A 13,859-nucleotide genomic window follows, 5' to 3' on the forward strand; every position below is an offset into this window, starting at 1 on the left:
GTCTGCCTCAGTTACTGAGATATACCCCAGCTGCAAAGGTTACCATTCACTCATTGTGCAGTTGGTGTGCAACCACGCCCAGCTTATCATGCCTGCTATCCTGGCAGAAGTCATATGTTCATCCTGCACCAGTGCACTGTTCCATTGATCTTTCAGCCACCATGTCAAAGCAGAGGGTGGCTACTGGGTGACCAGGGCTATCTGTTCTACGCCTGGCCAATGACTCCACTCTGCAATCCAACCACTCATGGCCAGCACTTGTATAACGAGAGCCATGCTGCTACAAGAAATGCCATCCAGCAGATGATTGGAGTGCTGAAGCAAAGGTTCCACTACTCTGGAGGAGCCCTCCAATTGCTGCCGGAGAGGGTGTCTGGATTCATGGTGGTCTGTTACATCCTCCACAGTCTTGCAATTATGAGCAGCCCATGCCACCATGGATCCAGTGACAACCCCAGGCAAAGGAGGAAGAGGAGGAGGCAGCAGACACATCCACATTCTGGACAGGCCGTCTGTGAGTGCCTAATTCAACTGTGGCTCCCTTGACTACAACCCCAGATCCGCGTTGTCCACCAGTCCCATACCTTATTGTTCCTCAGTTATGGATCAACACAGGGTCCTCTTGGCCAAATTCCTGAAGTATAAACCACCACAAAACAACCATTCTATACCAACTTTAAACAACAAAACATCCAATAATCCACACAAAACTGAACTAATCACCCTTGTGCGTTCCCTTAGTGCTAGTCTTGCTTGTGCCTTTACCTGTCCTAGTGGTCCTATGCAGTGCTACACCAGTGACTGCACCAGGGCTGGTGAAAGGCTGCTAACTTTCAATGGTCAAGTATGTGCAGGCTATGAGATATGAGTGTGCAGCTTGCAGCAGTGCTAAGTGCAAGAGGGTGAGATGAGATTTTGAAGTGAGGTTGTAAGTCATAGTTGATAGAGATTGTAGGCAAGTGAACAGGCTGTGTTGAATGAAGCAGTATATGAGGCGAGTGGTGCAGTTGGTAGGATAGGGCATTTGAAGATGCATTTGCTAACCTTGACCACTCGTGAGAGGTCATTAATCTTTTTGCACTGCATCCTTGTGCTCGGGGCTAGACTGCTATCATTGTACACAATGGCTATCTGCTCCCACTGCCTTCTTAATACTTGTCTGGAGGGGCTCTTGGCCCATTGCAGTAAGAGGACCTCTCCTCTTCTGCACCTTCTACACTAAGGCCTCCAGCGTGGTTTCTGAGAACCTTGACACACTCTCTGCCTATTGCTCCATTTCTGTATGTTCCTGCTGTTCTTCAACTTGCCTGTAACCAGTTCCAGCCCGTGCTGCAGCCAGAATGCATCTCACCTTTAAGAGGTGAGTTGGCTTTAAGTAGTTCAGGCTAACTTTAAGTGGTGCGAGCCCCGCACAAAAGCAGGCCCTTCCCGAGGCGTGCAGCCACTAATCAGCGTGTTCCGGGCTGGGCTGCACATTACAATCATAATTAGCAGGCAGCACAAAGTTTGCATGTTGCCTGCATCACTTTGAGCATGCGTCAATTGCGCATTGCAATCCCGGTGCCCAATTTCAGACTATTCAATTTATCTTCCCCATTTCATTGTTTAGGATGCAACTGATTTTTCCACTGCCAGCTTCTTTCTTCTCACCTGAGAAACAGGCAACTGGGCTTGGGAATCTTTTTATACCCCTTTGATCTCCAAGGTCTGCCTGATTCAATTTTATTTATTTATTATTTATTTAGAGATACAGCACTGAAACAGGCCCTTCGGCCCACCGAGTCTGTGCCAACCAACAACCACCCATTTATACTAATCCTACAGTAATCCCATATTCCCTACCACCAACCTACACTAGGGGCAATTTACAATGGCCAATTTACCTCTTAACCTACAAGTCTTTGGCTGTGGGAGGAAACCGGAGCACCCAGCGAAAACCCACGCAGTCACAGGGAGAACTTGCAAACTCCGCACAGGCAGTACCCAGAATCGAACCTGGGTCCCTGGAGCTGTGAGGCTGCGGTGCTAACCACTGAGCCACTGTGCCGCCCGAGAGGTCTTTAAATAGGCACCCAGTCGTCGTCTTCTTTGGCCTCCTTGTCTCAGGAGACAATGGGTAAGCGCCTGGAGGTGGTCAGTGGTTTATGGAGCAGCGCCTGGAGTGGCTATAAAGGCCAATTCTAGAGTGACAGACTCTTCTGCAGGTGCTGCAGAAAAAATTATTTGTCGGGCACCCAGTGCTCTTGCCTAAAAGAGGCAGGCAGCTATTTCAATATGTAAACTGGTTTAGTTGCTCATTTTAAGATCCAAATTGCAATTTTCATGTACAAATAGGCAGGCTGCAAGTTGTGCACACTGGGCTGGAGTTACCAATCCTCCTGGATTGTCTGAAACTTTCATGGAATGCATCAAATCTCTCTGATCACTGCTGCTCACAACCCAGGGAACTTTACCCTTTATATTTCTCATTATACTAGTGGCCCCCCTGCTCCATGACCTCACCAGTTTCTGTTCCAGGGAAGCCTCTATCTTGGCGACATCACGACCATTTTGGCACAGAGAGCCAACTGAAGTTAGCAGAGATCATAAACTGGACTGGTGGAGAAACAACCAGTTCTAGCGGAGCAAAGAGAGAGATAAAGCAGGGAGAGGTGTGGGACTGGGGTGAATAGAGACCAGGGACAAGGATTGGAGCATGGGGCAGGAGGAGAGAGTGACAGCTGTCTGGGGACAGAAGAAAAGCAAGATGACACTGGAGCCAGGGATGGAGCATTGGAGAAAAGAGGAAGACTTAGTTATGGGGGTGATGAGGGGGCTTGAGGAAGAAAGGGATGAAGACTCAGACAAGGGTATGGCTAATTGGGGGTTGAGGGAGAGAGCAATAATTAGGAACGGTGACTCGGGAGATGGGAATTGAGGGTACGGAATGGGGATCGGGTTGATAATTTTAGGTAGATTTGGGTTGGGTGAAGATTCGGGAGAGAGACTGAATGGGTTTGGGATGAGAACTAAGGAATGACAGTTACCAGTGGAGGCTTGAGGGTGAAAGGGATTAAGGCTATGGGAAGAGGAAGACTGGAGGTCAGGGAGAGAGATGGGGAATTGGTTTTGGGGGAAGAGGGAGATAGAAATGGAAGCACGAGGGAGAGAAGGAGACTGGGAATGGGATCATCAGATGGAAGCTCAAGAAGAGAGGGGTACTGGGAATTAGGGCTTGGGTGAGAGAGGAGTACTGGGAACAAAGGTCAAGTGATGGCAGCTCAGGGAGACTGGAGTGGAATTGGGATGAGGGCATGAGGGAGAGAGGGACACTGAGAATTGGGGCTTGGCGATGGAAGCTTTTGGAGACTGAGGAATGTTATTGTGGAGGAGTGGAAGACTGGAGAATGGGAGTTTAGGAGATTGGACTCTGGGTGGGGAGAGAGAGATCTGTGCATTGGGAGATTGGGCCTCAGGCAAGGAGAGAGAGGAAGACTGGGGTTTGGAGATGGGTTGAGAGGGGGACTGGGAAATGGATGTTGAAAAATGAGGAATCGGGGGAAAAGTGAGGAACACAATGAAGTGGAATGCGTTGAGCATGGGATCCAGCATTTCCAGCAGAGCTGGCAGCAGCACAGAAACGCAGTTAGTGGGAGCGGCACAGAGAGAGGAGCAGCCAATAAAGATTTTCTTCCACGGGCAGGAAAATGGGGAACAAGAGGATGGAAAACAAAGATTCTAAGGGGAAGAAACAAAGGGGAAGAGATAAGAAAGGTTTTTGCACTGATGGCTGTTAAACAATGGGAACCGACAACCCAAGTAACTATTGAGGCAGAATCACAGAATTGTTACATTGCAGAAGGAGGTCATTCGGCCCATCGTGTCCACACCAGCTCTCCGAAAGAGCAATTATCTCAGTTCCATTCCTCCGCCTTCTCCCTGTAACCCTGCACATTCTTCCTTTTCATATAACAGTCTAATTCCCTTTTGAATGCTTCAATTGAACCAGCCTTCAACCACACGCTCAGGCAGTGCGTTCCAGACCTTAACCACTCTCTGCGTGAAAAAGTTTTTCCTCATGTCACTTTTGCTTCTCTTACCAAATACTTTAAATCTGTGCCGTCTCGTTCTCGATCCTTTCACAAGTGGGAACAGTTTCTATCTACTCTGTCCAGAAGTTTCTCTCTATCCACTCTGTCCAGAAACTAGAACATCATTTAAAAGTGAATGCGATAAGTATTTGAAGAAGAGGAATATAAAAAGGATATGTGGGGAATTAGGCAACCGGAGAGAGTGCCAGGCCATATGGCTTCCTCCTGTGCTGTAAATCCTATCATACTATGAAAATTCTCTTCTATCGAGTCTGAGCCCAGTGAGTGGTTTGGAAATGTTGGTGCTGGGTTTAGGATCATGTACCATGTGAGAAATGCACCAAATACCGAACTCTCATTTTGGTTCAGGTTGGTCTGTACCAATCAGTTTTGACTTGTGAAGCCCAAGGACAGATAAGCCCTGACTGTGGCTTCCAATTCAGAGATGTCACCTTCACACAAAATCTGAGTCCAAAGCAGAATTCAAAGAGATAGGGAGAGTGATGGGGTCTATTAAAAGTGGCAACTGGGGAACCTGACTACACCTTATGCAGTGCAGGGCGATTCTGGCTATGGTTTCAGAGTGAATATCAGCAGGTTTTGGATTATAACTTGTTACAGTTAGGATATTGGGGTCTTACCAGATACAAGTAGACTATCAGTGAGTTACTGTTAGTTATGAGGGGTATCTGAATGTTACCAGTATTGCTAGTAGTTATTATAATTCTATTAGCAAATTTAGTGAATTATTATTATTCCTTTGACTTTTGATTTCCACCAATGCAAATTCCTCCCCCACCATTGGTTCCCCTTCTTTACCTGCTCACAGGTGGCTGTTGAAACTTCTCACACAACAGCTGTTGGTATGAGCAAAGACGCTCTACTACAGGTGACCAAACTTGATATGGTAATAGCAACAACTGTTTCGGATGTCACATGATCAGACAGAACATGATCTCACCTCCAACCGGAGTTGGGAAGGCTACACTAGGCCCAGTTGTACCAGGGGATGAACAGCCTAAGTTTAAAGAGACCACTACATGCTGCTCAGGGAAAGATAAGTTCTTGGCTTTTTTTGGAAGATTGCTGTGGGGCCTTTGGGTAGGTCCCGGAGGAGGAGGTATTCAGAAGGGTGATAAGCAGGGGGTGGCAGCAACCCACGGTATTGCTGCAGAGGCAGAAGGAGCACTCCTGGCTACACATTAATGTAAGCATAAAACGTACCTCTTCTTCAGCGACTTCCATTGGTCTCTTTAAGGAGTGCTGGCTAGGTGGCCGTGGAACTGCAAAAACTAGTTGGAGCTTGTGCTGGGCAAGCTCTGCCTTGCTGTTGACCAGGTTGAGAAAGGGGACCTCATTTATTATTAGGCTTCTTGAATATGCTAATACCTATCATAGGCTGATTATAGGCCTGAATCGATCAGAATCGGATGTGTTTTCGATGAAGTTTGCAGGATGTTGACTCTCTAAATTGGACCTCTGTGCCTCTGTTTTTTACCTGGAAAATGAGTGTAACGAGGTCAAATTTCGCCCCCTCGGCCCCCAGTTTCTTAGACATCTGCCATTTCTGCATGCATGGTTGTACATTAAACTTGTAATTTTAATACTAACTGCTTGCTTTACTTAGAAGTATATACAGTGTAATGGGCAGGATTAATTATTAACATTATAGTATTGTGGGGGAATATTAAAGAGGGAATCTTACCATTAATATCCCTTTTAAAAAATGAATATTGCAGAATTTTTTTCCATCTCTGTTTTACTTATTTATTTCTGGAAGTGTGGATATTTCTTCATTGAGAACAAGTTTTAATGGCTGGGAGAGATGATGAATCTAACAGTGTAAGGAACCAGAGTTAATGTGCCAGTTGAGATGGTGGGATAGCTGAAATACTTTGTGTTAATGGCTAATGGGGTAGAAATATCAGATTCCTTTCTCCACGACTGAACCTACTGACACTAATTGGTGCTATCACAATCTTCACAGGGATTCTTTTGTGACGTAACTGGGGTTTCACACTGCATCCATATTCTATACATTCCATATTTTATATTGTAGTTTCAAAAATGGAAGCTGTCTTTTTCAAACCAAATTGTAAAATACAGTCTAGATCCCAGATGTCTGCAAGGCACAGATCAGATTCATCGATCAGTAAATTTCTCAAAATACAGAGCCTTTGTTTTATTGCTGATCGAATGATGGTTAAAGCTCCAAAAGATATGTGAGGCCTGGATTAGATGAGAACACGTTCTCCTTAGTATGATTAGCAAACACCTCCTACCTTATTGAGGGAACTTTGGTCTGAATTCAATACTGGAGACTTCTTTCAATATTTTTAGTGCTGCTTAGTACTGAATGCATCATCTGGACTGTGACTTGTTCAAATATGAATCATATCACTCATGTGTAGCATTGAATCAAGAAGTCTACAAAATGCTTCTTTCAATCAAAAGTCTTTCAAATTATTGAACTGTGAGGGAAAAGAATTTTAACGAGCATATTTTAATCCCCTGTAAACAAATTCTATCTTTATTGTTTTTGCACTTTTAAGGGAGCGTTTTAACACTTGGATGGTTGTTCCAGTTGCCCAGGAGAACAGCTGGGCTTCATGAAATGGGCATTCAGAGGCAGTTCACCAGTAAATATCAGGCAGTTGAGAGGTTATCCGGTTGGCACTTGGATAAGTTATCAGGAGGGGGTTAGGGGGTGGTTTTGGGAGAGTTTTGTGAATGCAGAAGGGTTGCAGTGGCCCGAGCAATTCTACTCCTCAAGGCTCCAGAAAAATAATTTTTACACTTAGCAATGAAGCCTCCAAGTCTTGTCTGTCAGAAATTACTGTGCGGAGGTCTGTAGTGGATGCTCCACCCAGAAAGCCATTAACATAGTTTTGGGTCCTCCAGTATACATGTAATCTTAACCATCAGGTGAGTGATTCAACTGCTGAAGAAAACAGCAGAGTTAAAATGACCATACTGCTTACATTTGAACTCCCATTCTGCTCAGTTTCCACTGGGCAGAGGGAGTTAAAATTCTTCCTTCAGTTTCTTGCATCTCCTGTGTTTTATCTTATGTGTAAATAAAATGGACTGCAAGTTTTAGTCTGAATATAATGGTCTGATAGTGTGGTATTTTAGAGTAGAATGTGATGGGCATTACTTTTAATTTGCACTTATAGTTCAAGGCACAATTTTCAATTCATGGAAATGCAGTCTTCTTATAGAATTGGAACAAAGTCTGAACGGTAACAATTGTCTTGATGTAAATGCGTTTCATAAAGTTCATTGTTCTGATTGGTGCTGTTGTTATTCTCATTACATCCTTTAGCATGATGCTATTAAATTGAATAAGTGTATAGCGAGCCTTATGTTTGGTTTGGAAAGGGAGAAGCGTTAGGTGTCATTTTCAACAAGTTGACAACATACACATGTAACATGGAGACCTTTTGCTATATTTCTTTATTCAATACAAGCACATTGGTATTGGCATTCCTGTTATAAAGCAAAGCTTAAGCATTTATTTGACATCATTTACAATAATTTCTACCTTAATGTGCCTACACCTCAAAAGTACTTCATTGGCTTTGAAGTTCTTTGGGACATCTTAAGGATGTGAAAGGCACCATATGAATGCAAGTTCTTTCTTCACTGATTTTACTTCAGCCACATAATGTTGCACAGCTCAGTAAAACTTCTCATCCCATTCCCCCTCCCCAGTGAACAAAAGAAGTGTTTTTTAAACAAATGTTATTAAACATAATCACAGTTTAGTTTTTAGAAGAACTTTTTATGGTTAAACACTGTATATTTATATGTCTTGGTTGACATTTTTGTTACTGTTTTTTTCCCGGCCTTGTATTTTTGATGACATGTAGTCTCCTATTGTATACAGTCTGTACTGGGTTTACCACTCAACTGCTCAGTATTATCACATCTTTTAAATGGATTCTCTTTATAATGAAAAAAATGTTTGGCAAACTACTTTTTTCTTTGGAAATGCAGGAAAGCAGTGCATTATTTTCGATATGATGCACAACAACTTTCAACATGATATTTCTTTCATTATTTCTGTATAAACATTTTCACTAACCCCATATGGCATATATAGTACAAAAGCAAAATACTGCGAATGCTGGGAATCTGAACTAAAAACAGAAAATGCTGGAAATACTCAGCAGGTCAGCCAGCAACTGTGGAGAGAGAAACAGAGTTCATGTTTCAGGTCATTGACCTTTCATCGGAACTGTCAAAACCTAGAGGTGCAACAGGTTTTAAGCAAATACACAGGCAGCAAACGGGGGGTGGGGGGGGGGGGGGGCTGGCAGGAGGAGAGGAAAGAACAAAAGGGAAGGTCTGTGATAGGGTGGAAAGCAGGAGAGATTAAATGACAACAGGGGTGTTGGTGCAAGGGAAAAGGGGGTGGTAATGACACAATAAAAGAAAAAAAGATATGTCCAGTGACAAAAGCAGAATCGTTACCAGAAACTGTAGTTATGATCTGAAATTGTTGAACTTAGTATTGTGTCCGAAAGGCCCTAAAGTGCCTGATCAAAAGATGAGGTGCTGTTCCTCGAGTTTTCGTTAAGCTTTATTAGAATAATATTCAGGCCGAGGTAAAAGTGGGGGTGGAGTGGAAAATTAAGATGACAGGTGACCAGACCGGAAGGGTAGGGTCTCTGTAAGGAGTCAGTTCCATTCTCCCCGTTTTTCCATCTCTGTTGCATCTACTCTGACGATGCTACCTTCCATACCAGTGTTTCCGATATGTGTTCTTTTTTCCTCAACCAAGGATCTCTCCCCCCCCCCCCACCCCCCCAACATTACTTCACAGCGCCCTCAGCTGTGTCCATCACATTTCAAGCCCTTCTGCTCTCACCACTTCCCCTCCCTCACAGAACCATGATAAGGTTCCCATTGTCTTCATCTTCTACCCACCAGCCTCCACATTGAGTGGATCATCGTCCGCCATTTCTGCCACTTCCAGCCTAACAAGACCACCAAACACATCTTCCCCTCTCCTCCCCTTTAAGCATTCTGAAGGGACTGTTCCCTTAGCAGCACCCTGGTCCACTCCTCAATTATTCCTAATACCCCTTCCCCAGCCCACGGCATCTTCCCGTGCAAGCGCAGGAGATGCATCACCTGCCCTTTTACAAATTCCCTTCCCACCATCCAGGGCCACAAGCGCTCCTTCCAGATGAAACAGTGATTTACTTGTACTTCTATCAATTTGTTATACTGTACTTGCTGACGATGGGGAAAACAAATGTAGATTGGGGGATTGCTATGCAGAACATTTCCATCCAGTCCACAAGTGTGACCATGAACTTCTAGTCACCTGTCATTTTAATTCTCCGACCCACTTCCACTCTGAACTCTCTGTTCTTGGCCTCCTCGATGCTCTAATAAAGCTCAACGGAAGACTGAGGGACAGCACCTCATCTTCCGATTAGGCACCTTCAGCCTTCTGGACTTAACATTGAATTCAACAATTTCAGATCACAACCGCTGCACCCATTTTTTCGGACTGCAGTTGCAGATAATGAGTCTGCTTTAATCATGTTCAGCTCCTCCAGACCAATCCCTTTACTTGTCCCATTACCACACACTTTTACCTTGCACCATCAAGCCCTTTTGTTATTGAATCTCTCCTGCCTTCCACCCTATCACAGACCTTCCCTTTTGTTCTTGCCTCCCCTCTGATCTCAAATGTTAACTGAGCAACTTTCGTCTAATTTTATTTTTCTCGTGTGTGGCCTATTCATTTACGTTCACAGGCGCTTTTATTCTTTTGCGTGACTCTACATGTGCGATAAAGTGGCCAACTTGTTTGCGGCCTGCATGGTAACTTCCGGATTGCTGCACAGCTTAGAGGGAACCTTGCTGCTGAGTATTTTCAGCATTTTCTGTTGTTATGGTAGATCAGGCTGTTGTTCCTTTCACCTTTGGGCCCTGGGTTTTAATTCAGTCCAGATTGATGCAAAATCTCCATTTTCTAAAGAAAGATTTGCATGTACCGGAAGTCTCAAAGTGCTTTACAGTCATTGAAGTAAATTTTTGAAGTACATGGTTGTAATTTGGGGAACGCGGCAGCCAATTTGCGCACAACAAGCTTCCACTAACAGCAATGTGATAACCAAATAATCTGTTTTTCTGATGTTGATTGAGGGGTAACGATTGGCCAGGACACTGGGGATGACACTCCTGCTCTTCTTCGAAAAAGCAGCATGGGATCTTTTATGTCCACCTGAGAGAGCAGATGGAGTCTTGGTTTAACATCTCATCCAAAAGACAGCACCTCTGACAGTGCAGCGCTCCTTGAGTGTCAGCCTTGATTGTTGTGTTGAAGTCCTGGAGTGGAGCTTGACTTCTAATCGCTAAAAGGATCAAATGTCAGCTTTACTCAATGGTAGAACTCTTGCTATTGAGTTAGAATGCTGTGTGTTTAAGCCCCACTGCAGAACTTGAGCACATAATGTAGAGTGACACTTCAGTGCAGTACTGAAGGAGTGCTACATTATTAAAGGTGCTGTCTTTCATTAGATGTTAAATCAATGTATTGTCTGCTGTTCCAGATAAACATAAAAGATCCCATGGCATTGTTATAGGGAAGAGCAAGGAGTTCTTCCAGTGTCCTGACAAAACATTCATCCTTCAACAAAGATCACCACAAAAGATTAACTGGTCATTCCTCTCATTGCTGTTTGTGGGATCTTGCACAGATTACCAGCTCTGTTTTGGCTACAAAACAACAGTGACAACAGTTCAGAAGTAATCATTGGCTGAGAAAAACCATGGGATGTCATAACAATATGAAAGGCTTTGTATAAATGTGAGTTCTTTATTAAGTCAAATGAACTCGGGCACAATCTGTTACCCTAAAATTGTCTGGAACTCAATGCCTAGTTGGCACTATAATGCCATTCTTGTTCAGAGGTACTTCAACAGTACCTGTTCAAGCTAGTGAAAGTGTCACACTAATACTGCAGGAGATGCTTTTATGAGATGCAGACACTCGCTATGAAAATCTTCATCCTCCATCACTATTAACTGTTCAGATGATCAGAAAATTCAGCCTAACTTGAACAAATTGCAAGTATTTCCATTGAGTGATCATGTGCATCTTTCTCTGTTTTATAGGAGTACAAACGCAAACTGGCCAGGGTCACACAAGTGCGAAAAGAGCTCAAGTCCCACATTCAGAGCTTACCAGATCTTTCCCAGCTTCCAAATGTGACGGGTGGCTTGGCCCCATTGCCCTCTGCAGGGGATCTTTTCTCCACTGATTGATCCATTGGATTCTTCTGTTGAAAAGACTTTTAAAAGGACGTAAAGGAAGGAGTGCACAATTTTCAGAGCCCCCCATATTTTTTCTTGTTTTAAAAGGTCAGAAACTTATTTTGCTGTTGTGATATTTTTGTATGTCTACAGGGTTGCGGTGCTAGCAGAAGATGTGAATAAAATAAAGGTATTTAAAAAGAGATCTGTTGTTTGCACACAGAGAAGACAGACCATTTACTTGTATACAGTTTAAGCCAATTTACAACGATTTATTTGATGAATACGTGAATGCCAGAGAATTGTGTCTTGCAAAAATTAGTATTTCAGTCATTTGAAAGACTCTTATTTGATTTGGATCACTGGGACCATGTTGTTAATACAGTGGGTAGGCTGGTTAGCATGTAGATATCTTGAAAGCATTATGGCTAGGAATTTGCTAGTTAACAGCCACCATTGACATTAGTAGCTCATTTCGTAGAAGCAGTGGCCAAATATGTCTAGGAATACACGTTAAGCTCCTGTAAAGCTCTATTAATGAATGTTTATTCACATTATATGATTCATCCAACGACACCACCCTCCTCCACCAACAAAGAAATTGAAGTACGAAAAAAATCACTTCTGGGTTCTACTAGTTGAGATCTGGACCTAGTATAGAAGCTGTGTTAATCAAATGCAGAGCAACAATGCAGACTTCTGAGCGGGCATGCAGCATGAAATGGACACAATCCATACACTGAATGTAATGAACCCCCTTTAATGTTCGATATTGTAGGTCAGCCTGCATTGCATGCTGCTTCCTGAGTTTAGTTGGAACTGGTGGGCTTTGCTGCTATGTATTGAATTTGAAAATAGTTGTACATTACTGGATAGTGGAACATTGACACCACAACTGACTTTTATTGAACTACATGAAACAGAGTTTGAGCTAGCAAAGCCAGTATGTTGTATGAAGCCTTAATTTCCTCCTTCCCAATAGGTAGTTTAAAAAATTGTAACGAACTAGCATTCTTCAAAGTTGCTTTTATTTGCATTTTTTTCAAATGTGATTATCATGTGAGAAAAATATTCAAAAAAGCACGATTAGTGATGCTTAAGTGCAATATTATGAGTCCTGAAGTAATATTGTCATGAATGTGTGTGGTAGTAGTAGATTGATTTTTTTTTTCTGTTTTGTTTACTTACAGGGTAATGACACTGGGCGGGAATATAAATGACTTTCAGTGTAAATTACTCAGCCCAAAAAGATTGTTCAAAAATATCTTCCCACTTGAGAGGAAAGGTTTCTGTTTTACTGCTCAGATAGCAACCTCTTGTTGGGTCTCACAGCTGTAATGTACTTGCTCACACTGGCTGCCATTAAATAGGGTGAGAGTGGAGCATGAAATCAGTATGAACGTTGATGCTGAAATCCAAACTTTCAAAAACACTTTAGTACAACAAGACAAATCTATCTGAGGCAAGTACTTTAAATTGAAAGCATCTCCCCACATACTTGGGTATTGAAATTACACTGTGGGATAATAAATGAAAGTTCAACATGTTTGAAATTTCCCTCTGCTATTTTCTGGAGGTGTTAACCCACCTATTTTAAATGGGTTAAAGCGTCCACTTAAATAGTGAGGAGAGGAAATTCAGATAAACATCATAGTGTTCGCTATTATCCCACAAAGTAATTTGTTTCCCTCTAAGCTATCCCATGCAATTACTGATCAATCTGTAAGATATTTGTATATATGCACATTAGATAATTATCGTCTTTCCAAATCTGGCAATTTTGTGTCACAAACATCTGTTACAGGTCCTGTAAAAATTGTGCTTTAACCTTCTGTAAGCTGAATTTCTTTTGCATCTTTCAAAATATAGGTATGTTGTGAAATGTAATTCTTCAGACTTTTCTAATCTGACCTGTTTCTGATGGAAGCATAAACAAAGTGTGTGTGTATACCTTTCAATCAAGAAATGTGCGAGTGAAGAAATCTCTAGCAGAAAAGGAGACAAAAACGCATAAAAGAATGGTTTTGCTAACAAGATCAGCTGCCAGAAACAGTATTGCTACAGTTCGAAAGTCTTGTCCTGACACTGGAAAAGAAACTTCTTGATGTGACTGACCAGATGGGCTAGCCAGTTGATTTCAGTGTTTCCAGTATTTTGTGTCTCACATTTTATTAAGGTTTCTCTACTGGTGCATTTCCATGCATTTCAAACTGTTCTGCAATGTATAATATTTATAGAATGGTAGAACTACAGATGATTTTATTTATAGTATTCTATGAATAAACTTTTAACATAAAAGAGTATCTTGCAAGGTAAGCTTTCTTAATGTATAAGTGATTTTCTGGAATATCTTTGTTTATAGTGAGCACACAATTATGCAAGTGCCGAGCAGTATGAAAACTAATTTATTTGGAAAATTTCAGTTTCTGTTTATGTGAGCTTAATGTGATAACATTTACACTCATTACCAGTGAATATAGTGGCAATTGCTTGTGAGTTTGGGGAGGAATGGAC

At 42.5% G+C, this 13,859-nt stretch overlaps 1 protein-coding gene across 3 annotated transcripts in view; it reads left to right on the forward strand.

Moving 5' to 3' along the window:
• Positions 1–13,593, forward strand: part of LOC137382754 (regulation of nuclear pre-mRNA domain-containing protein 1B-like) — a 61,081-nt gene extending 47,488 nt beyond the window's left edge. The window contains exons 7-8 of one of the 3 annotated variants that reach the window (XM_068055139.1): positions 11,208–11,453; positions 13,215–13,593. In XM_068055139.1, coding sequence (XP_067911240.1) covers positions 11,208–11,357 — 150 coding nt within the window. In that variant the 3' untranslated portion in view covers positions 11,358–11,453; positions 13,215–13,593. Of the gene's footprint in view, positions 1–11,207; positions 11,454–13,214 lie in introns of those variants that run through there. The other 2 variants (XM_068055149.1, XM_068055129.1) reach the window with 2 other exon arrangements.
• Positions 13,594–13,859: the final 266 nt, after the last annotated feature.

The sequence above is a fragment of the Heterodontus francisci genome, chromosome 2 (assembly GCF_036365525.1).
Source record: "Heterodontus francisci isolate sHetFra1 chromosome 2, sHetFra1.hap1, whole genome shotgun sequence".
In the NCBI taxonomy this organism is placed as follows: Eukaryota; Metazoa; Chordata; class Chondrichthyes; order Heterodontiformes; family Heterodontidae; genus Heterodontus; species Heterodontus francisci.